Raw genomic sequence first — 26420 nt, 5'->3', positions numbered from 1 at the left:
AACTTAAAGTAATTAATCAAATATGCAATAACAACCAGGGTTACCAACCCGCTCAGGGAGTGCTCTAAGGGCTATGAAACACAAGGTTAAGCCAGGGTACTCATTTAAATATACCACAAACTCCAGTGGGCAGGCCCACCAGTGGCCTAATTAGAAATAAATTAAACAGGCAGAAGATGCCTGACCAGCAAGCAGGTCTGTTCACTGCAGAAAAACAGATTGTCCCAGGAGCACCCCAGGCAACTGAGCCACAGGCAGAGAAGCCAGCCCCCCAGTGTTCCCTCACCTCAGCAGCCCCTAAGTACTGGACAAATGACCACACCACCAGCTCTCAATGTCACATTTGGGAAAACAGGGAGCCAGATTACACAATTTCTCAGACAACACTCTAACTCTTGAATAAGTTATCATTTAAAAACTGTGTAATGAAAAGTTTTTGGTAAATACTTGTAAGTTGACTAAACTATTCAATAATGGCATTAATTTCATCTCAAAATTTATACATAGCTTTCCCATAACCATCAGGAAAAGGAACTCCAATAACATTTATCCAGTTATGTTTATTAAAAATCTCCCCCAGCATCAGAAGAGACAAATGGACAATTCAAGTGGAATCTTTTTCTTACCATTTCGGGACACATCGAGTTCCACCAGCTGCATGAAGTTTGCTATTTCTGGAGGGAGCCGCTGAATTTCATTATCACTAAGTCCAAGCTTTCGTAATTTGACTAGCTGGAAAAATTGCTGAAAAACAAAAGTTTCACATAGGTCTCACATACATTTGCAACGTAACTTTCTGTCCAAAATGAAATTTAAAACAATATGTCTTTTAAAAATTAATGAGAATTGCACCAATGTCAATTTCCTGATTATGATACTACATTATAGTCATATGACGATGTTACCACTGGGATAAACTGAGTACAAAAGAGGTCTCTGTTCCATTTTTGCAACTCCCTTATTAATCTATAATTATCTCAAAATTAAAAGTTTTGAAAAATGAGTAACTAACTCAATGAGAATAATAAGCACTGCTTCAAGCTATCTAGGAGGTGGTCACATTTTCTACTTATGAAAACTGATGTTAAGTCCACAATGTTAATAAACATATGCAAAATTAGAATAGAATATTTTAAAGACAGTTTTAAAAAGAATAACTGTGCATTAGAAAATATACAAATATCCCGCATATGTGATGTGGAGAGAAAAATGTTTTGAAGACTCTAAAGAAGAGCCTACACTGATACATCCATTAACCATGGCAGACTGAGAACATTCCTTTTTACCCACACTCCTTAAAAACTATACTAAAATGACACTAAATTTATACAGACATAAAAATATGGAATAAACTCATGAAGACAATAACAAGAGGGGACAAGAATACAAACTAGATATGCAACAAAATCCTTGAAGCTAGAAAACAAATTAACAAATGGTAATTAACAAAAGAGACAAAGCAAAGCTAAAATTTAAGCCTGTGGAATAGAAATAAGAAATTAGGACCAAATACCTCTGAAGGGAAAGCAAGTAGTTGGAAAAATATATATATATAAAGAATAGTTAGATCCCCATATTCTCTTCTCTACCCTGCATACCAAGGCAGGAGACTGGAAATTTCCCTTCTGGAAAAGTTGACTCTAAGCATAGCTGAGGGAAGGGCTGAGGTGCCCTACTAAAAACAGGGGGACTGAGTCAAAGCCTGCTCAGTGAAATCCCACCTGCTTTTCCCCACAGTCAGGCTCCCAGACATGAGGACAGACCTAAAGATGCAGATTATACTATGGAGATGCCCCATGTTACAAGTCCCACCCACGAACACAGTTTCCAATCATCTTTTTTTTTTCTCATTTAAAAAGAGCCACAGTTTGTGGAAGTACACACACCCCAGAAGAAACAAATATGATATAGGGAGCAGAAAAAACTTCACCAACAAAAAATATAATTAATATCCTCAGAGAAATAAAAGAATATGAAGCAACATAATGCCATAAAAAACAAGCTCCAAAGTAATAAACTCTTAAAAATTAAAACTTATTGTAGCATCAATAAAAGACTCCAATAAAAGAAGTGAAAATTAAAGTTAACAATCTGTCAGAAGGCAGAATAAAACACTGAGATGGACAAATGGGAGAGAAAAAGCAGGAAAATCAGAGGGTCAGTCTACAAGATACTACACTCAACTAACAGACATCAAAAGGGAGAAAACAAAGGGGGCTGCAGAACATGCATTTCCAATTTGGAAGAGCCCACTATGTGGACAATGAAATGAATGAAAACAGGTATCAAGGAATATTTTAGAGTTTTCGTAACTCCAGAAAGAAGAAGATTCTCAGTTTCCAGAGACCAAGGGATGGGAGGTAGGGAAGTACTGGAAATCAGAATGGCACTAGACTTAACAGCAACCTTGCAAGTGAGAAGGCAATGGGGAAATGCCTTCAGAATTCCAAAAAACATTATTCCCAACCTAAAACTACATACCCAGCTAAACTATCAATCAAATGTGATGACAAAATAAAGACATTTTCAGATATGCATGGTCTCTAAAAGTAAATTTAAAGGTGTAGGACCTGAGGCCCAGAAATCAGACAATTAACAAAACAAACTGAGAGACAAAGGAAATGCCCAAGATAAAACAGTGAAAGGAATTCCAAGATGCTGGCCAAGCAAGTAGGCCCTAATGGCAACCAGTCCACAATGGAGAAAATACTGAAGACTCTCAGAGGAAAGTTTTAAACAACGAAAAAATAAGAACACATCTGGAGGATTATCTGATGTGTTTGGAAGTAGTGAGATGATTTGTATGGGGATAAATTAGGAATAGAGGAAACGAAGCAAGGAAAAAGAAGGGCGCTATTAACTTCCAGAAAAAATGTAAAGTATAAGAAGATACAATCATAATATAAATATAAGATTTGGTTACGAGCAATACTTACAGTCATATTTTAATATCTACATATTGATAAAAACCAAAATTTATTTTATGGCGATACTGAAAGGATGGGAAAGAAACTCTTAAGTACTAAAGTCTCATCTTTGCCCAGCCGGCATGGCTCAGCAGTTGAACATCAACCTAGGATCCAGGAGATCAAGGTTCGATTCCTGGTGAGGGCACATGCCCGGGTTATGGGCTTGATCCCCAGCACAGACCATGCAGGAGGCAACCGATCAATGACTCTCTCTCATTATTGATGCTTCTCTCTCTCTCCCCCTCTCCCGTTCTCTTTCTCTAAAACCAATAAAAATATATTAAAAATAAATAAAGTCTCATCTTCCATAGAAGGGCATCAACAGAAAACTATAAAGTGAAAAAAAATCTCAAACTATGAAAGTAAGCCATTTAGCAAGTGGAGGCAAATATCAGTAGAAACAGCCAAGAGATGAGGGTTCTCAAAGCCAGAAACTGCAGTGAAAAGTGGAGGGCAAGAGGCTACTGTTCTTGACTGTCACACCACATGGCTTATTGAATTTTTAAAACGATTTGCATCTATTACTTTGCTAAAAATAGAACTTGAATTTACAAAGGAAAAAGTCTCTACTAAGATAACAGGGTGCCCCAAATGATAATTTTGAAGGATGCTAATATTTAATAAGTTATTTTTAATTTAATTTTATTTATTTATTTGGTAAAAAGAATTGTATACTTATATGATTCAAAAAAGCACTGTCTTTTGTTTTTTGTTTTACTGTTTTATTTAATTTTAAAAATTTTTTAAATTACATTTTACATTCAAGATTATTTTGTATTAGTTTCAGGTGCACAACATAGTAGTTAGAAAATCATATACTTTACAAAGTGTTTCCCCTGATTTCCAGTACCCACCTGGCACCATACATAATTACAATATTATTGACTGTATTTCCTATGCTGTACTTTACATCTCCATGACCATTTTGTAACTATCAATCTGTACTTCTCAATCCTTTCATCTTTTCCACCCAATCCCCAAAATTCCTCTCCTCTGGAAACTATCAGTCTGTTAAAAGCACTGTCTTTTGGAAAGCAATTGGGCAACCCATAGAACATAAGTTTTCCAGTCCACTGACATAATGATACTTCTGAACACTGCCCTTGTAATATAACTGAAAGTTTTTTAAAAATGGAAAACATACATGTCAAATATGGGAAATGACTAGCATATTAATAAATAATTTTATATTAAGCAAGCAACAAAAACAGTTACTATAAAGGCCACAGTGCTTGAAAAAGATTTACAATGCAAATATAATTTTGAAAGGAAACAAAGTTGCAGGTACACTATGTAAAACAGTATGTGTGCATGTTGACAGACGGAGAAAACATGGGGGTAAAAAGTTATGCTGGGTGATAAGGAAAATGCATAAACAACTGAAATTTTTATTTAAAAAGAAATATATTTTTAAATAAAGTAAACTATAAATCTCCGAAAATGAATGCTACCAATTAGCTGTATATTGTAATGAAGGTGCTCAACCAAAAGACTAATCTTTTGGATTTCTTTAATCATACAGTTGAGATTTAATTTCTTATGGAAAGGCACTGAAATGTCTTTATGCTGATTGTACTAAAGCATTAACTGACACAAAAGCCATTCAAAAGAGCCAGATATTTGAATAATTAAGCTTATGCCAATTTCAAAGAGTCTGACAGTTTCATAATGCATCAATGTGTTTACTCAAGCATGAAAAGCTCAGGTTGTTTTCCAGGAAAAGCATAATAGCAACAGCACAAAAACCATCACCAATGCCATACTTTCAAGGACCATTCAGAAATAATACAAGAAATCAAGTCAATAAGGTACTTAGATCTACAGTGAATCATAAATTAGTTTTATATCTGTGGAAACAACGGCCTACAAATCCCCACATCCAAGAGACATCGTAAGAGCAAGCACATTTAAGTTTTGTTCTGCGTGATAAAAGCATCCTCAAATACAGCTTGTCACAAATACAACTTCATTCTACTTGGGAAGCACATGCCAGATGTAAAAACAACCCTATCCGCAGGATCCCCCAACTGAAAACAATAATACCTCAATCCTTCCCTCGTTATCTTGATGGGATCTTAATTTAGTATCCAAAGGCTTTAAATTAACTTTTTTCTTGTAAGACTGACACAATGCCGCTAAGACTTTATTAAATCCTCAAGTTTTCAACTTTCTCAGATGGGGGGAAAAACTCAACGAGCTCAAAGCCTCTGCTTTCTCTCTGAGATTAGCTGGGGCACATGAAGAGCGATTGGCGGAGCTGTCCTGGCAGGGCGCCCTGGCCCAGGGCGATCATGTGACAGAACACACAGACACCATTCTTCAACTATACCATGTCTGATTAGAGCACACTGGCCCCCGCAGAGCACATTTTGTACAATTATATGCAAAGAAACCCAAATTGCCTTGGCTTGGTAGGCTGCACTGCAGTCTTCTTATAGCCACCATTGTTTGTAGCAGATATAGAGTCTTTATCTTGGCTGAACAAAATGTTTCTTTTTCCCAATCTCCTTTTTTGACAAGATTCTTTTTCCTTTCCTTTTGACACAGTGTTAATACCTCCCTTCTTCTTAGAAAGGGACATAAGGAAATCTCAGTCCTGCAAGAGCTGTGTCCTTTGTTATTACTGTATGGCCCAGGATCAGTCAAATGTCCCCTCACTGCCCAAAAGTCTCCATAACGCAGAGAAAACATAAATCACTGTCGTAGATTCACCTAGAGAACAGTGTTAAGGGAGTTATTAAACTCCTGAAAAATGTTTGACTCCAAGCTATAAATAACACCTAATTTACTCACAGATTTCCCTTCTGGAGCCATCCTAACCCTTCAACTAAATGTTGACCCCTTTCCATCCTGTATAACTCTCATCACAGTCCTACTCCTGTCCCCAGTGACATGAACTGCCCTTTTTGTGTAACCTCCTTGGTAAAGATATGGTCAACCTATGGTTCTCATCTGGAGGTAAGATGAACACTTTTTCAGTATATATATCATTTGGTAATGTTCTTATACAAAGTGTCTGTGACCATTACCCAGAAATCCTATGTATATACATTTAAAAAATCCCTCACATGTTATTCCAGAATATGTACAAGAATGTGCCTGACAGAATTATTCATAATAGCCCAAAACTATAAATAACCCAAACTCCCATAAACAGATCTGATAGAGAAATATTCTTACAATGAAATTCTAAACAGCAATGAAAATGAGAGCTTACTATTAGTCATACTATGCAGGAATCTTAGAAACAACATTCGGCAAATGAAGCCAGACACAAAATACAGACATTATTCCACTTACATAATGTTGGGGGGGAAAATTACCAAAACTAAACAATTTTTCTTAAATACCCACAGAGGATGTAAATATAAAGAAAAGCAGAGAAGTGATCACTATAAAATCAGGTTGGTGATGAGCACAAAACCTGGGTGTGAGGGAGAGGACCGCGGTCAGGAAGGGCATATAATGGGCTCTGGCAGTCCTGGCAATGTTCAACTTCTTAACCTGAGCAGCAGCTACAGGTGTCCATTTTATGATTTGTTATAAACTGTACACTTACACCTTATGCACTTTTCTTTTTTTTAATATGTTTTTACTGATTTCAGAGAGAGGAAGGGAGAGAGAGAGAGAGAGATAGAAAAACATCAATGCTGAGAGAGTCGTCATTCATTGCAATGCTGCCTCCTGCACACCCCCTGTTGGGGATCGAGCCCACAGCCCAGGCATGTGCCCCCACCTGGAATCAAACCTCGATCTCCTGGATCATAGGTCAATGCTCAACCGCTGAGCCATCCCGGCTGGGCATGCACTTTTCTATATATGTATTTTACTTCACCATAAGAAAAGTTTTTAAAACTACTTAACTCATCAAGAAGGAAAATACCAGAGAATTTGCACCAAAGAGGTCAAATTCTTTAGCTCGGCGATTTTCAACAGGTATGCAGCAAGAGGCACAGGGGCGTGCTGCAAGAATTTGTAAAACATGCAATACCTGACTATTCAGTCAGGAGCACTGACATCTTTTCCTTTAGACTGTCAAATTAAAAACGACAATAGCCAGCACAGCAACAGCCCATTCAATAGTGTAAATGAATCAAAATTATACCTATTTTTTTGGTCAACTGCCAGAAAATCTTTTTTGGTGTGGCACAGAATTTTAGTGATTACTTGATGTGTGCCATGAGATGAAAAAGACTGAAAATTGCTGTGTTAAGTCATCAGAGTTAATGACAATGAAAACAATGGCAATTGTATCTGGAGGAGGCGGCGAAGTAAAATGACCACAGTTACTAAAACAACAATATCAGTAAGGATAATGCTATTGCCATTATGACATTACCGTTATGATACAACCATCAGCCTTTATTGAGGGATTCTCTATGCTTGGCAGTGAACTAAGGACTTTACATGGATCATATCTTTTAATCATCTCGACATTGCCACAGTGCTGACACCTACATGTATCCGCTAGCTTTTGATGCATAACAAACCATGCCAGACTTAGAGGCTTTATATATATATATATATGTATATATATATATATTTTTTTATATATATTTTTATATTTTTATATATCCCAAATTTATATATATATTTATATTTATATAAATATACATTTCCTCACATTTCTGTGGGTTGGCTAGGCAATTCTGCTACTGTTACCTGAGCTCACTCATGCAATTACATACAGATGGAAGGTCAGGGGGCTGAAAGATCAACCCCAACCTCACTCTTACGGTCTGGCCATTAGTACCCGCTGTCAGTGGAAGCGCCTGTTTGCCCCAAGGCCTCTTGCCCTCTCCCTTAGAGTGGCTTCCCTGGACAATGCTCTCTGAGGATCAGTCAAAGGGGCAAAGGAAGAGGCTGCAAGAGTTCTTAGGGCCTAGGCCTTGAAATCTGCATAATGTCATTTCTGCCACGTTCAGGGAAGCGGAGAAACGGTCTCTACCGGTAGACGGAAGGAGCAGGAAAAAAATCATACTGAAAAGAGGCATGGGATTAAAAGAGAAATCTGGCAGATTAAGTAGCTGAACACAAAATTAAGTAGGAACCTCAAGTATGCCACAGAGAAACACACGCTAAAATCAGATAGATTATCTTAGGAAACTCTACGGTTGATCACAGAGTAATGACTTTTCTAAAGAAAATTTAAACAGAAAATACAGTAAAATACACCAAACAAACTTTGGCTAAGATATGATTTTTGATACATGAGAAGGTTATAGAGGGAAAAGCCCAAGAAATACTCACAAAATAGTGGTCAGATCAGCTGATCAACGCAGAGAATTCAAATAATATCTCACATCCAGAATTTGAATTTGAAAGGGTTTTAGCAAACACTCAAGTATAAAAACTGCTGGTGAAATAAGTGTTAATAAGACACTTTTTAAAATGTGTTTTGGTGAATAGGTGTGGAATGGGAATATCCCTGGGTGAACTACTTCACTTCTCCGGTCCTCCATTTCTTTGCGTAAACAAACAAACATTAAATGACCAAAGGGCTCTTTTTACTTATAAAAATTATAGAATTGCATTTCAAAATACCTTCAGTATACCACTAAGAAAAATGAAAATTCTACCAGCACACAATATATTAAGCATGGGGTTAAACGTGCTTTAAATTATAGAAGGCAGATTAGTGGTTGCCTAGGAAATAGGGAATGAATGCTAATGGGTATGGGGTTTCTTTTGGGTGATGAAAATGTTCTAAAATTGATCGTGGTAATGGCTGCACAGCTCTTCTAATATACTAAAAACTACTGAATTGTGCACTTAAAATGGGTAGACTATATGGCATGTGAATTATCTCTCAAAGATGTGAAATTGTACATAGAATTGGTAGGCAACTAATGAAGAAGGAATCCTTTTTGGTAATAAAAGACTAAGCTAGGAATACCAAACACTTTCATTTATTTGAAACCCTATATACACCAATGAGGTAAAGTTTTTGTTTCTCCAGTTAACAGATGATAAAAACTGAGATTCGATTACATTTAGTGGTTTGCCCGGCACTGGTTCCAGTTAATAACGTTCTTTAAGGAAAACTCCAAAGCATGACCAGGTCGGGGGATCACAGAGTAAAACATTTTCGGGGAACTATCTGGCAAACAAAATACATTAGTGAAACTATATTTCAATAAGAGGAGTAAAACAAAGTCACGGGGAAGGAAGAAATTTAGGCTAGAAAAAGAATAACTGCTGAAATTGTGCCAATGCTGTATTCCACCTGGATTAATGAGTTGAGCGGGAAAGAAGAGCAAGCTAATGAAACCTGTATGTAACAGCACATATGAACTCTTGCTGCCAATTTGATCCAGGCAGAGCGCGCACACATGAAAGGAAAGAAACCAACACAGATAAGGAAATGAATCAACTTCTGGAGGATCATGAGCATGGAGGCCTAACTCCAGATAAAGCCTTAAGAAAGGGGAAGGCTGACACAGACAGAGAAAGCAGCAGACAGAAATTTGATACAAGTTTATAATATGATCTAGCAAAAAGGCATATAAAGAAAGAAAAAAAAGCCTTGGTCTAGGTTTAGATGCAAAAGAGGAGATGTCCCCCAGCAGCAGGGCAGTCCTGGTGAAATTCGAAAAAGGCTAACTAGTTCCATTCAAGTGGCAATTCTAATTTTTATTTTCAGATAGACATAGAATGGAATTCAAGAGAGTCACAAATACTTAAGAATTTGAAACACTGATTCACAAAATAGAAAGCTTATATCTAAACACTACTGCGTGGGCCATATAACAGGTAATACGAAATGAGGTAAAAGGTTTAATCCCTCAATAAAACTAACTACTTCCTCTATAATGTGAAACAGGGAGAAATACATGCCCTTGACTATTTATTTGTTCATAAGACCAAAAAAAAAACCCACAAAGGAAACAAATCATAGGGAAACGTCTCCTGTTCTAAAATATAATTTTTCAATCCATTCATAATTCAGTGGCACAGACTTCTTTATGCAACAAAGATAAATAAAAAGATTTTTAAAGTCACAGATAAATAAAATTTCAGAGAAGCAAATTAGTTTCCACTGAGGTTAGCACATATACTTGGGCATTTAAAATAAAGATATTTACAATTTACTTTGCTTGAAATATTTTCCTTTACAATTTGTCTGTATTCTGGCCTCCACTAATAAATAACTTCATCCTCTGTCACTGGCTAATATATTTTAACATTTTCAAGGTACTTCTTTACATTATCAAGCTGTCACCATTAATGAACCCTAACAAAGATATTAACGCCCCAGAATACCCCCAGTCTCCCAAGTTAAAACAGCTCAGGGGTGAATCACTTTGAAAATCATAAACTCAGGTACACTTTAGTGACCGTGCTGTGATCAAAGAGTGGATAAGACTGGTAGTGGTATTTGCAATGGTTTGGAGAAGAGAAGCTTTGACTAAAAGTAAGATGGATTGGGACAGCATTCCTTTACTGAGAACCTGAATGCGGGGACAAACCGTGGACAAGGGAGAACAGGCTGAGGGCACTGATGGAGAGCAGACAGTACTTGGAATGAGCAGGGCTGGCTCAGCACAGCGAAGGGTCACATGTGACAACGTGGAAAAAAACGAATCAACCTGAAACACTAACGACAGAAGAAGAATTAAACACAGGACGGCAAATTCAAGCAATGAACTATCACATGGCCATTAAAGATCATGTTTCTGAAGAATATTTAATAATGTGACATAGACACGTGTTCTAGGGTTGTAAAAAATGTAAAACTGTATATACACTATAATCCCTACTTTGCTTTTAAAAATGTAATAGAGCCCAGCTGGAGTGGCTCAGTTGGTTGAGCGTCCTGTGCACCCAAAGGTTGCTGGTTCGATTCCTGGTCAGGGCACATACCTGAGTTGTGGGTTTGATCCCCAGGCAGGGCACATATAGAAGAAAACCGATCGATATGTTTCTCTCTCACATCGATATTTCTCTCTCTCTCTCCCTCCCTCCCCATCTGTCTGTCTGTCTCTCTCTCTTCCTCTCTAAGCAGGTCCTCGAGTGAGGACGTAAATAGCTAGGTAGATAAAAAGGTAAATGTGGTGAGAAAAAAGGACTTAAGCCCAAAGACTGAGGATTATTTCATTGCATTTTTGTACCACAGAAAACCAGATGTTATTGATCTCATTAAAGAGATGTTTTTCCTTCAAACTTCAACCAACTATATCTTCTTCAAGCAAAACTTAAAGGATGCAGTGTACATATTTTTAAAAAAAGTTCTTCCAACAAGAAATCAAATAGATATTCAATTAAGTTTACTAAAGTGGTCTTACATTTTGACAGGATTTTCAATAAGGTTGAATTTTTCATATGCTGTACTAAGGAAAGCATACATGACTCAAATACAATGAAATTTTGTTTGGTGAGCATTTTGTCAGTATAATTTACCCAAGCTAACAGCAATAACAACAAGCATTATATACATAATGTGCCTACTACAGGGAGGGTTTTAAAGTGGAGGAAAACAAATCTCCAGACAAGATGCAGTCCTTCTTCTCAAGGGACCTCCAGAAGCTGATACAAGACAGGTGGATCAGAAGTTAAAATATGAGGGAGAAAGTGAATCATGATAAATGAGGCACAAAATGCTAAGAATAGATAATAAATGTTTCTTGTCATCATAAACTACATCTGTTATGCTCCTTCAGGGGGAAAAAAGTCAATTAGGCGGTTTTATGGTCAGTTGTGCCACAGCAATAAGATTCCAATGAGACATCAAATCCAAATGGATTATTCAGAGAAACTGTGTCAGGAAGATTGCTTCTGAATTTTCACAGGAAATACACCAACATTTGGGTCAACACTCCATTCTTCTGAAGTAACAGGCTCAGCTAAGAAAAAAGATCTGGGCAACACTTGCATAAACAGAATACTTTGGACTGCCTATTAGTTAATGTTTTTCATCCCCTAAAGTAATAAATTAATACCCCTAGTCACATTTGATCTTTCTGGGTAGCAAGCAAGAAACAGAGGAACTCAGTCACTGACACAGCACTTACAAAAATTAATACGAGTTACCAGATTACGATCATTCAAGAATGGCCCATAATCTCCTAAAGCAACACTGAATGTCACTTTTAGTGCATGCTAATCATAAGTAAAGGGGAAAGAAACAGACTTTGTCTCAATAATGCTGAAGATGACCAAACTGCTTTAAACTATTTATCAAGAGATCCTGAAGGGCAGGAGAGGGACCTGACTAAGCGGTTGATAAGACATACTGCAGCCAAGACTCCATCTCCAACAAACTGCTGCATGGGTTAAGCTCTGCAGTGGTAGTCAAGATGCTACTGTTTTTATTTTGGAGAGTCGTTTAAAGGGAGAGCCAAAGTACTGTTACAAAAGAGGAAGGAGTGCACAATCAAGCAGTGGAACAGAGCAAACACTAACAGAACAAACAATCCAAGCATCAGATGCATACCTACCTCCTGAAGTCCCATGAGCCTCCACAACTTAAATATGTAACCTGGTCTTTGCCTAGACTAAGAAGTCACTGTTAGGCTCTGGCCAGATTTCAGGCATTTAAAAATATAATGATCACTGTGGAGTTTAATAGTGGGGAAGGGCTTAATTTGCCCCCAAAAAACATTTTCTAATATATTCTAAATACACATGAGCTACAATATATATATATATTTTCACTTCTATAATCACAATTTAAGATTATAATTATGCAATTTAGTAACTTTCGGAGAAGCACCTCTTTCCACCCAGACAGGCCTGTGTTCCAAGTGTTTATAGCTCCTATAAGAGCAGCCTTGCATCTTCAAAATAAATCATATTTAAATTTCTCACACATACTAAATTCACACTGTGTCCTACTGGCTGACCAAAACATTTAAGTGAAAAGCAAGATGGGAAAGACTGAGTAGAATCCCTAGCAACTTACAAACAGTTTTACAAAAACAAAACAGAGCTCATGCTGGTCGCCACATTTTAGCTCCACAAACTGAACCAAATATTAAATTCTAACATTAGTCCAGATGAAGAACCACAAACACAAGGCCTAATTTTGAAAACTTTCTGAATTGCCCTACTGTTTAAGGAAAAAAGAGAAACCATTAGTGCCCGAGAGAAAAAGCTCAGTTTCCATGGTCTGCAGTTACATCTGATGAAATGCTCAAATCTAATAAGTCTGCTTTCTTTGTTAAGAGGACGGGCAGAGCTCTCTCAGAGCAACTTCTTCAAGCTGCTCTTTTTGACATTCTTCAAATTCTATTTTTACTATTTACCAGCAACTGAGGTAAGAGGCCAAATTGACATTCCTAGCATTCATTTAATATGTGAAATGTACAGCAATGCCGGGTGGTGGCCTGCAGGCCACACAAGCAGCCACTCCAACTCACTAACCACAGCATGTGTCTAAGGACATGATTCTTTCACTGAGACTAAGCTCTTCAAAGAAGCTCTGGCACTGCGCTTGTGCTGCTGACCAGCTGGTTCCTTGGGTTGAAGACTACATACTAAGTACTATTCAGTGTATCGCCTCGAAAGGTCTCAGTTGGAAATCTCTCTTTGTGACATGTGATCAAAAAGAACATTCAAGAAAAAGGGAATGTATGAATCCTATGGGATACTCCCAAATATGAATCTCAAAGTAAAGGATGAGAGATGACAGCATTTCTGCAGCTCCTAGACTTCCAGGAAACAAGCAACAGCTCCCGAGTATCCAGACACAATGGCATGAACCATTCCCGTAAGTTCCGGGGCAGTTTTCTGAGGTCACTCGGTGGTCCCAAGAGCTTCTGTGCTACCACTTCCCTGGCCCCCAACTCCCAGCTGAGAGTCCAGCTTTTTACCCAGATGTCTACAGTTCATTTATTCATATCATGGCCCACTATATCATCACCAGCCCTAGGCAGTTTGCTCAGTGGTTAGAGTCAGCCCTCAAACTAAAGGGCCTCGGGTTCAATTCTGCCCAAGGGCACATACCTCAGCTGCAGGCTTGATTACCCAGCCCCAGTCAGGGCATACACAGAAGGCAACCAATCTCTCTCTCACGTTGATGTTTCTCTCTCTCTCTCTCTCTCTCTCTCTCTCCCCCTCCTCTCTCTCCCCCCCTTCCACTCTCTCTGAAAAGCAATGGAAAAATATATCCTCAGGTGAGGATTAAAAAAAAAAGATATCATCACCAATGGGGATGACCCTGACCTGGTACCACTGCCAACTTTCCCTCGGGAAAGCACAGGAAACAGCCTGGTATTCCTAACTGACGACTCATCAAAGGTTTCTTTTAAGAAAGAATATCTTGTATGCATGTGTGAAAACAATTTAAAATTAAAATGCTACATTACTAGACTTTGAAAGTCTAATTTCAAAAACTTTCCAACACTTGACACTTTACAAAAGCAGCTCTAAAATATTAAGAAGTGTTTCTAATGTGCCAGGTGTTCAGCTAGGGGCTCTACATTTATTATCTCATTTAATCTTAAAAACAACCCTGAGCCAAGCAGCTACTCTGATTTCACCAATAATGACACAAAAGCACAAAGAGGTTACACACCTGGGCCCAGCTTACACAGATGTGTCAGGCCAGGATTCAGACTTGTGTCCAGAACCCTACCTGTCTACTATAAACAGCAGGGCAAAGAAGCACTGTGGAGTCCAAAGTCTGTAATCCCAGCTCTCCAATTTACTGACTAGCTGTGTGACCTCATGCAAGTTGCTTAACCTCTCTGTGCCTCAGTTTCTTCCTCTGTAAAACAGGGATAATAACAGCACCTATCCCTCATAGAATAGCAGCAACAATTGCATTAGTGAATACAGGTCAAGAATTTAGAACAATGCCTCACATATGAAAAATGCTTAATAAATGTTAGCTATAATTATTTCTATTATGTCACCACACAACTCCTGTAGATCCAAGCTACTACAATTCTTCAGATGTTAGATCTGGTTATAACACCCTGCTGCCCTTAGAATATATACTGTTTTGATAGAGCTAAATACTAAACAAAATTTTTAAGTCTCCTTTCATTTTCAAAAGCAGAGACAACAAACAAACAAAAAACATCAGACATAAATCAATGAAGTGCTGAGACCAAATGCTTAGAGCTTCAAGAAGACACCTTACAGACTAGTTAGCAAGTCCAGTGACCCAGAGGACACCAAATACTCAGGCTACTATCATGACATAGCAGGCAAATTTTTTAAACAAAAAGTTCATAATCGAATCATTAAAAACGAAACAAAGCAAAAAAGTGAACTAAAATATACCTGAAAGGGCTAGAAGGATTTCAGGGAACCTCAGAAATCCAGAGACTGAAAAAGAAGTCAAGACTTAAGGGTGGCCCTGACCTGGGAACAAACAGACAGGGTGATAGGGGACAGTCACGCACATTAAAAGATGGAGAGCATTCTGGGTAGCCAGCCCCTCGGGTGATGGCTTGCCTGGCTCAGAGCCCCAGGGTGCTGCCCTGTGGTAGGACTCCTCTAGTCATGGCCCTGCAAATAACAAGAAACAAAGCCTTGAGTGCTCAGGACGGCAAACGGACTCGACTAGATCTCTGGGCTCCCTTCCAGTGCCAACAGCCTGAGATTCTAATTATGAAAAAAGAAGGAAGGCAGGTGAGACAAATTACCCATGTTTCTTTTCCCTGGCCTTTGAACTGAAGGCCTCCAACTCTCCAATGGGTTACGTTCCAAACATTCACGTACAGGTCAGAGTTGGAAACTCAGAATGTATTTCCACATACATAGGAAGATCATTACGTGCTGTGATGTTACATGTCAAGTGAGTCTACTAAAGTCTGCTCGACCCCTAGCAGTCTAAACGTGTCTCCTCAAAGCTTTCCCATGGCTGACCACTTGTCATGGAACAAAGTACATACTCCTTAGCCTCATATTCAGGGCTCTCCTAACCACGACATGTTCTAATAACATCATCAACATTTTTGTAGGTGCTTCCTCATATCTCATGTCACTAACACAACCACCCAGTGAGAAGTGATCAAGAATTGAACTTTAGAAAGGCAACAAGGCAGGTAAAGCGTCAAAGCCACACCTTAAACCCAGCCTCTCTGGCTGCAAGTCCCATGTCCTGTACAACCTCTGCCTCACAACTGCCCCAACGGCCTTCTAACTTCAGCTTCCACACCCACAGGCCCACGCACCCCATGTTCTAGCCCCAATGAATCACCTGCTATGCATCATGCCCTTACTGTCCCCAACACCTTTCTCCAGCTATCAACATCTGACTCATTTTCAAATGCCACAACCTCTCAGAAGCCTTTTACCCAATCAATCACCTGGGCAAAATCAGAACTGCTTCTCCAAAGCATTTCATCTCTGCTCCTTCACTAGATTAATAAGCACCCTGTGGCAATAAAACACATTATACACACTTGTCATGTCCCTCAGAACACCTAACACTGTTCCACTACACAGTAGATATTCGATGTGCAGGTGTCCAAGGAAGTAAAATGACACTATTTTGACTACTTTGACTATTTTTTTATTAAAATGTTTAGTAGAAAATGAATTCTAATTTCTAGCTCAAGATATTTAGAGCACATCTATGCTTTGTAAGCAATCCATCTCCACCCCCAATACTTCTAGTCAGGAAAATGGGGGGAGAAGCAGCATCTGCATCAGAACACAGAAAACCAAACCCACCAAACGTTAAGAATAACTGGGGCAATCAATAAGAATGTGGACTCCTAGGCCCCACACCAGGCCTGTTGAAGGCAAAATCGCTAGGGCAAAAGGCTTGGGAATCTGATGGTTTAACAAGTGCTTCCAGCTAATTCTTTTGATCAAACAAGTTTTAGAAACATTGGGTTTGATCACTGGGTCTCAATCCTGGCTGCATATTAGAATCAGCAAGGGGTGATATAGTCCCCAAGGGGGTGAAAATTGATGGAGGGGTGTTTTAAAAGTCTTAGCTATCACAATGATTTGTGGTCCATAGTACATCTGTACATCTACACACTGAAACTTCATGCAGAAGGTGCGATTAGGAAAAATATGCCTAAAGAGGCTGGGACAGTGTAAGAGGGTGGTAACAAAAATAAGGTTGAGGAGCACTGGGTTAAAGTGATAAACAACGTAACTCTTGCCATTTGCATAGAAGACTTCCCCCTTGCCCACACACTTGTCCTACACTTTCTGTGAACTGAGTCAAGATCTGCTAACTGTGGAATAGCTACTAACGTGATGTGGGCATGAATGCTGGAGAATGACCCCAGGGGAACCTCCAGAACAAGGTGCCTTATCAAACACAAGCTTTTAACGTGGTGCCGATTGTAACCGCTGGGGGTTCTTTATTCTCCTTCTGCCAGTGTGGTGGGATATCCCTTCTTATTTCAAACTGCCCTGAAGGACAGAAGAGATTCCTGTATCCTAACCATAAATCAAAATGAGGCCCTAGGCTGGAAAAGGGTGTGGCCTTTTTAGGATTAAAATAAAAAAATCCAGATGCCTTTCACTAGCAGGCCTCTCCCAAGGCACGTAGACTGCAGGTGTGGTGATCAGGATTCCAAAAGACAGAAAGATGTGTAACCCAGAGAAACAAAGATCACACCTGAGCGAGCAAGCACGCACACAGGCAGGCTGCTGGTGGTAGGGGTGGCAGCCCCAGAGTCCCTGAGAAGGATGCCTGTGACCTAAAGTGTTCTTCAGACACTGATGGAGAGAGTGGTAATCACAGGTGAGCAAGGAGAGGAAAGTCAACTATAATCATACCCTTCCTTTGCCTGCAAAATCCTTCAGGACACTCAGCCAGTAAGGTACTCAAATGGGTAGAAGCCAGTAATAACCAGAGAAGGAAAGTGAAAGGCCACAGCAATAGAACAGGACAGCAATAAAAGCACATACCATAATAGGGCAAAAAGTAGGATCAAAAGAATATAAAAATCCTAATTTTGAGCTGGAGAGTAGAGCTTAAAGATTATCTTTTCTATGGCCCTGAAAGCTGGCCCATCTCTTGTTCCCCACCTGCCCCTGGGAGCAGGTTCTTAGTGGACTACATAAGCATCAGATTCCTGGAATTCACCCTCAGAGAGCTGGATCCAGCAGGCCTGCAGTGGGCCAACGCATGCTGGTTTATAAAGTTCCCCAGGAGACTCTGATGAGCAGCCACGTCTGAAGGACAGTTGTAGACCTGGATTTAGAGCTGTGGAAACCAGCTGGTTGGAGCAGAGCACTGACCCAAGAACCCAGCTCTCTTCCTCCTTGTATGAAGGGCTTCCAGCTCTCTCTGATCGCCACTTTCTCTATTTCTGAATGCTGACACAGCACAATTTCTAGTGCTACTGGTCAAAAAAGTTTTTTTCCTGAAGCCACTACCAATTTTGAAGAGTGCCACCTACCCTGTTTCTACACCTCCAGGAAAAGAAAGCACATCTATAATGTTTATCACATTCCCTACTTTTCACACAAATGACTTGTCTGCCAATTCCCATGTTAAGTGACAAAACAGTGTCAGTAGAGAGAGTTCACTAAACAGTAGAGGGAGAGGCTAACATGGCAGCAAGCCTCCTTGGCCTAAAAAGTCTGACTGGCTGTCCAAATTAGCAGACTTCTATATAATTATATATTTAAGGTAAGGCAGCCAAATTTTAGAACCACTTTCCAAAGATTTCTTCCTCTACATAGGCCCACAAAACTCCACATCCAAAGTATATTCCTCCCCCACTACCTATTCAAGGTCTGGAACCTCCGGCCATTCTGAAGTGTGCTTAAGAAACACTCAAATGAAATGTCTAAGGAAAATGCCAAGCTCTTCCCCATGTGAGGCTGCCAAGCAAAACTGAGTCCTACACGAGATGCTGGAACACCCTAGGTACAGAGTCACTGGGACAGCAAGGCTAGGGGTGACATTAGTCATATCCCATGAGGAACTGAAGGGGAGTTAGAAGATGTGCAGGGACCATCAAATGGCCTAAGAATATCTGAAGGCCTTTCACAAGGTAAAAGAATTAGACTTGCTCAGTACGGTTCAATGGCAGGAAACTAATGGAAGAAAAGTGTCGCTCTACCTACTGAACTAAAATGTGACAGTGTCTCCTGGGAATACAGTGAATTCTCTGTTCAAGCACAGGCTGGATGGCTACTTAGCATGGCTTTATGCAGGGAACTGGTGAATCAGATGGGTGGTTCATCTAGAAAGTGCCTTCTTGACCCTAAGGTTCTGCAAACTCAGTTTTCCTGCATTCTCCTCCTCCCACTCAAAATTTACCAAGTTCTGAGATAATACCTTGCCATATGCCCTTTGGCCTATAATTAACTAGCACCAAGCACAGTATTTGCAAGAAGCAGCAAAGCAATCTACAGGTTATGCAAGGTCAGAAGGTGGCATCCAAAGAGTTAGAACATGATGTCACATTCCCTGGTGACTTAGAAGAAAAATAAAGGAAGCAATGACCAAGTCCAGTAGTAAAAACATAGTACTAATAGTTTGGTGAAGGCCAAGGAAAGGGAAGACGGGGGGGGGGGGGGGTGGAGGTGGGCAAAGGGCAGGAGGGGGGACAGGGACACCTGCAATTATGTCAACATAAAAATTTTTAATAAATAAAAAACATAGCACTACTTTCCATGGGTATTTGCATGAAGCAGAAAAGAGGTTAGCAAGACAATATCAACAACTTGGCTTCATCATGAGGACACATGCGACCATATATTAAGTTCTCTATGAAAGGACTCCTGCTCTCTCCTCATGAGTTACAAACAACTTTTAAATATGGAATTTTAATTTACTCTTATCAATATTTTCCATGCTAAGAGAAGTTTCTTGTTCTATTTTTAATCTAAAAAACAAGCCCCCATAGATGAGAACAACATTATGAGCAGCAGGAAAGGCATGTCGGAGTGAAGCCCTGTGATACCTCAGACCAAGAGCATCCTAGCCACAGCTTTAACTCTGGCATGATCACAGTGAAGATTGGGGAAGTGGAGAATTCATAAAACCTTAAAGTTTGAACCTGGGAGATGCACTCAATCTATTTTAGTATATTTGTGATGGCTGAGCTGGAAGAGCCACAGGGATGCATCATCCAACAGTGTTTGTTCAAACACTCTTTCTAGCACATGGGAGACTCATACCTTAACTGGGCTCAGCCTTCCCCACCCATGGGAACAGGCTCGCACCTCCCAAAAGCAGACATGAGGTAAATGTCTGCAAGCACAGTAAGTCCCAGAAAATGAAATCTTTGTGTAGCCATTCATTCTTCCCTCAAATTATAAAGAAGCATATTCCCCCAAGATCTAGAATGGACAAATGGAGTGAGAGAGCATTTAGTTATGGTCAATGAGATTCCAATACTTTGCCAGTGACAGATGAGGTGGCCATTTGTCTGATTATCCTGAGTGAACCACAGTAAAATGTGAACCAACCACTCACTGTGCCCACGTGTCTAGTAGGACCTGGCCCACTGCCAGGCAACCACACAGGCACTGGATACCTGCCCTCCTTGGCACCCTCTAGGAAGACATCTCTCGCTGCTCCAGCTCACTTACAAGGGTAATGGAAATGCCAACAATGTTCCTGGCTCTCAAAATGCTACCTTCCTAGGTTAGGCTATAGCAAGCCAGATGGGATAAATCTCTTATTTCTCCTTGGCCTCTTCCATTCCAAGGGAATACTTCATTCAAGTGCACTTTCTCTGGCTTTTTGTGGGCCTTTATTTTAGTGTTGCCCATCTGTTTAAACACTCAAGAGGCAAGTTTGAACCGCATTCCTTGGTCTGTCTCTGGCATCTGAGCCTTTGCTATTGCTGTACCCTCCCCAACTCCTCTGCAGTTTTCCTCCCTTGATCGCTATGTTCTTCTTTCAAGGATTCTGCACTCCTTCCTAGCCACCTGACACTCTGACAGTGGATAAGCTATTCTTACAAATCCTAGAAATATCCAGCTGGGGTAAGAACAAAGAGAAACCAGTCTCTTGATTTGTGACAAGTGCAGTAATTGTATTTTCTCTCACAAGTTTTATTTCAAAATAGTCATTGAAATAGTCAAAGTCTAAATACTTTGGCCCCATTCAAAAAAGCAGAAAAACAGAACAATCTCACAACATTAAAATATATGTGTATATAAAGCCTAGCATCAGAAAGCAAAGTATTAATCTTGATGTCCTTCCAAAGTCAGTCTCACAATGCAGCACTTATAACATGGGCCAGAGCAGCACGGAAAATATGACCCTTTTGCTGCTATCTTTTTAACAATGCAGGAATCTGCAAAGAATTTGTGAAGGGCTATCAAGGCACAATAACCTGGGAAAGAGTAGAGAGCATGTATTAAGTAAAGAAAAGCAAGTGATTACTTTTCAGATAATATTCGAGACCATCCAATATTCTCAGAGTAAGTGAGGACACAAAATGGAGAAGCAGTGCCACCATAAATCATATCACCTCAGCGTACAGTGGGGGCTCTCGGGGACAGGCAGGTTGGAGTCCCTGAACGCCTTGAGGCATAGGACACACAGTGCTGAAGGTCCAGGATACTTTGAGGGCGCCATCAAACATGCTTACATTTCTTTTAAGAACAAAAGAGGAAAATAAATGTAATAATAATGAGGCCAGCCTGGGTTATATTTGCTATCACCATCATAAAATATAATTGGTAATACTTTTATGAAGGGGCCTATGAAGGTAAAGTGCCCATCCTGAGGCCCAGAAGAGTCATATGTGTGTCTGTCTACAGAGAAAAAACAGATACTAGGCCAGACAAGTTGCTCAGGGTCCAAGGCAGACACATGTGAACCCACAGGGCATTCAAATGATACACAGCATTAACACAAATGGTTTTCTGCAGTGAGAGCTGAACAATGACCTCCGCATATTACAACGGCATAAAATAAAGGGGAGAAAATAAATTTTGCTTTGAATTGTTCAAAGAAAGCTTGGTCAGGTGACAGATTCTTAAGTGTTCTCTGAATGATAAAGAGAAAACAAGCTCTGGCGCCTGAAAAAAGTTTAGTCAACATATCCTTAAGGAGATGCTCTATGTGGCTGCCACTCTGGGATACAAACGAGTGGTAGCCCACAGCGCCCCTGTCATGGCGGTGTTGACATTCTAATGTCTTGCCTTTTCTTTTCTCCCCTGCTCATATCTACTGCACTTTAAAAAAAAAAAAAATTTTTTTTTCACCAAACTGTGATTTCACTACATGTACACTTCAATGTTCAACTTTTTCATATAATATTATCATGAATGATTAATTTCTTATGTCCTTAAATAGAGCATCTAGAATTCGCCAAGGTATGCGATATGGATTCCTGGACAAAATGGAGAGACATGGGCTGAAGGAAAAAATGTGAAGATTCAAAACGGGTTAAACAACCAAAGTCAACTCAAAGAATGCTGACCAGTAGGCTCCTTATCTACCTGCTGGAATGACAATGGGGGTCTGATGCAGAGCTTCAGCCACACTCTTTAATATTTTAACTAATGATATTAACTGACCCTCATCGGCAGTGTGCCTACTGTGTGCAAAGCTCAGTACTAGATGCTTCACATGTATTCATATACTCACCTTATCTTTACAAGCCTGTGAGGGAGATTTTCCCATTTAATAACTAGAAAAGAGTGTGGAGGTTCAAAGAGGTTAAGTAATTTGCTGAAGGTCAAAGCCAACAAACAGAAGAACAGGAGTCGAAATTCAGTCTCCAGCTCCTACCTTCTTTCCATTTGATGACGCATTTATTTCATTTTCAGGGTTGCTGAAACTAACCAGTATTTTGTATGAAAATCCAGTGGGGGAAAAAGATCTCTTTACAGGCAGCTACAGTAGAGCTAATGTGCTAATCTAGAGAGATTAAATTTAGCCCTGAGAAATGTGAAGTCTTGCATTTGGATCCAAAAACACTAAAGTTTCCATATAGAATAAGCAAGACTTGGGGATGGATTTAACTATAAAGCTTAATGTGAGTCCAAGAGTTACAGTCCTCAAACTAGACATATTCACTATAAGCTCAATATGAATCCAGTAGTTACATGTTCATTCATCTGCTCTAAGACTGCATTCATAAAAGTATTATGCCCAGAATGAGGGAGGTGATGATTCTCTGCCTTGGCTGGTAATTTCATTTGGGGTACTGAATTTTAAAAACGGCTTTGGCAGCCCGGCCGGGCATGGCTCAGCCATTGAGCATAGACCTAGGATCCAGGTGATCGGGGTTCAATTCCCGGTCAGGGCACATGCCCGGGTTGCGGGCTCGATCCCCAGTCGGGGGCGTGTAGGAGGCAGCTGATCAATGACTCTCATCATTGATGTTTCTATCTCTCTCTCTCTCCCTCTCCCTTCCTCTCTCTGAAGTCAATAAAGTTATATTAAAGAAAAAAAAAAAGGACTTTGGCAAAATGTAACATCTCTATAGAAACATAACTAGGCAAAATAAGTGAACTAGAAAATTTTAATTGAAAACAAGGTTATATAGAAGGGGGTAGAGATGTAGGGAAAATTCAAGGTCAGAGAGGGTGTTAGCATACATTCCTTCAAACGCATGCAGAGCACCTGCTGCCCTCATCCCTTCTATGTGACTTTACATTTCTTTGGTTCAGAATGGACATTTTAAACTCCTTTACAGATGTCTGAGCAGATAAGGGACCTTCTCAATCCAAAACTAAATAATTTAGGGTTCTGTTAATAACAATTTAGACTTCTCCCACAGAGCTTACTATATATTCACTCGGTAAACACTTAGGCACCTCTGTGGAGGGAGGCAGGAACACAATGTGTTTTTCAAGTACTTTTCAGGGCCCCATTGAAGGACATCTACCTCCCACTCCTTCCTACTTCTTCCTTCCAGAAGCATAAATCCAGGGAAGGATAAGAAGATAAATGGAATGGCAACAAAGAGATGCTTTGACATATAAACCCAGAAAATACTATCTGAACACTATTTCTCCAAACTGCCTTTCCATTTTTAACCTTCACCATCTCATCACTCTGCCACTTAACCCACCTTTCTGGCAGGACATCCGCTTATCATCTGACCCTTGTCTCTCTCTTCCAAAGCTCCCAGCAATTCTTTGTTTTGATCCTACAGCGCTTTACCCAGGCTCTGATCATCCCCCGGGTGAGTTCTGCGGCCACTTCCCAGCCCCTCGGCCTGCAGTGCAGTTACCTGTGGAGTCCTCCCGGGTCCCGTACTCGTGGCTACTGGCTGGGTCAGTGCCCTCCCCGACAAGTCAAACCCAAGACAGGTGTCCTACCAAAGCATTCAGCTGCTCCACACATAAGTTCCTATGCTCCGTCTTGGATGAATCATGCCCCAAAAGATAAAAGCATTTACGAAATGAGATTAAGTGAGGACCCACTGCCATTTCTTAGAAAGGAAGTAAATTTGGCAAATCGGTTACCATGCTGCCTATTTCAGGAAAGAATCAAGGGCATATTTTAAAAGGAGGAGGAACTTAAATTAGAAAGCATTTTTTACTTAACTCTTCCCTCCTGTATATTTGTCCATGCTCATAGCTCACACTCACACACACATACACATACACACACACACTCTCACACACATACAGAGATTATCAGTTTTGTAAAAAGTGAGAGAATGTACAATATTTTCTACAAGTTTCTTTTCTTACATAAAACTACATGGAGAAAGTCCCTCTGTGACAACTAACAAAGCTCTCCCTCATCTTTGTTAGGGCTGTACCATAGCCAAGGCACGTATGCATCACGATTTATTCAACCATTTCCTTGACAGGCATTCACTTCATTTCCTTTTTTTCCCCTGTTCCTTTTCTTTTGCCACCACAAATATGCATTAATAAAAATCCTTCCATATATATCTTGACACACTGGTATTTCTATTTTTAAAACTGAATGCCAGACTGAAATTGCTGGGCTAGATTTTCAATTTTAATAGATAGGGCTAGAATAGCTTCCAAAAGGGCCATCACTCACATGTGCGCCACTGCCCTACATCCCAAAGGCAAGTTTTTAAAAAGATAATTGTATTGATGCTTGTATGTCCACAGACTGTCTCTGGAAAGATACAAAGTAATAAAAGTAATGAAACAGCTTTCTCCTCTGAAGGGAAGTATAGGCCTGGAAAGAGATAAAAGAGACAGCCACTTTTCACTGTATACTTTTTGTATTGTCTTAATGTTTTACCATGTCCGTATATTACACATTCAAAGTACAAAATGCTCTTTAAAATATCGGTAGACATTTCCAAAAGATAAGTATAGACGGCCCCCTACTTACAATTGGTTCAATTTCCAATTTTTCAACTTTATGATGGTACAAAAGCTATATACATAATAAGTTACATGAGATAGTCAACACTTTATTATTGTGAGATAAGCTTTCTGTTGGATGATTTTGCCCAACTCTGGGCTAATGTAAGTATTCTGAGCACATTTAAGGTGGGCTAGGCTAAGCTATAGTGTTTAGTTGGTTAGGTGTATTAAATGCATTTTCAACTTAACAATATTTTCGACTTACATGATGGCTTTATTACGATGTAACCCCACTGCAAGTCGACCATACAGCATTGGCTATGTGCAATTAAATGATGTACAGTTAAAATGCATGGAATTTAGTTTAAACTTAGTAATTTTGAGTACCTACATTACTCTCGATTCTAAGAATACAAAAATTAAGACAGTGCCTTCCCTCAAGGAGCTCAGAGTCCGGTAGAAAAAAAGACCTGTGTGCCAGACCTTCACAAACTAGCTAGGTGGCAGCTAGGATGCTCGGGGGTGAAGGATGCCTCTGGGCTCACTCAGGAGTTGGTATGCATGTGAGGCATTAGACATACACTACCTCTGACTAAAGTCAGAGACACAAATCTTAGGTGGGATTATGGGGTAACTTTTTTTTCTACTTCTTTAAACATTTCTACATTGGTCAGGGTTTCCAAAACGGGCATCAATACCATTTTAATAGTCAGGAACAAAAGAAACAAAAAACAATATTCTATTGTAATAAAGCTATATTCTTGAGCAATGACCACAAATTTAGCTCTATTTTGACTTTGGTAACTCAAAGTGAACACAAAAAGGGCTTTTCACTGATATTCATGGTCACTAGGCACTTAGAATTTCCATCTCAATGATTTCTCTTTCCCCACTGATTCCTCTTGCCTAAAATCCAAGGGCCTGTTGAGCAAGATATCAAGGAAATTGATTTCCAAAATACATCTTTATATATTCAGTCATATGCTGAACGCAGAATTATTACTACATAATAAGGAGAGAACACAGACGCATCTATTTTGTAGTCCAAACCTAAATTATCTTGAATATAATTACCAAGCCAAGAATAAGGAAACGCCGAACAAGAAAAAGAACGTGCCCTTGGTACTATGCTCCCCATAATACGCGTGCTAAAAACATTTCATAAATAGCCCAGCGTCAAAGACATTGAAAATTAAAGCCTCTTTCGCCGAAAACTGCTTCTGAAACTAGAATTACGTTAGACACACCTGCATGCATTCGCCAAAGGAGCTCATGTTATAAAAGCAAAAGTTTTCATTAAAATTTTAAATG

The 26420-nt window shown here is 39.6% G+C and overlaps 1 protein-coding gene across 1 annotated transcript in view; it reads right to left on the bottom strand.

Annotated features, from left to right (window-relative positions):
* LRRC1 (leucine rich repeat containing 1) overlaps positions 1–26420 on the bottom strand; it is a 120748-nt gene that overhangs the window by 72671 nt on the left and 21657 nt on the right. The window contains exon 2 of the mRNA XM_081141174.1: positions 627–744. Coding sequence (XP_080997300.1) covers positions 627–744 — 118 coding nt within the window. The remainder of the gene's footprint in view (positions 1–626; positions 745–26420) is intronic.

The sequence above is a fragment of the Miniopterus schreibersii genome (genome assembly GCF_964146895.1).
Source record: "Miniopterus schreibersii genome assembly, chromosome: 6".
NCBI classification, from domain to species: Eukaryota; Metazoa; Chordata; class Mammalia; order Chiroptera; family Miniopteridae; genus Miniopterus; species Miniopterus schreibersii.
This window is presented reverse-complemented; position numbering and strand designations above follow the sequence as displayed.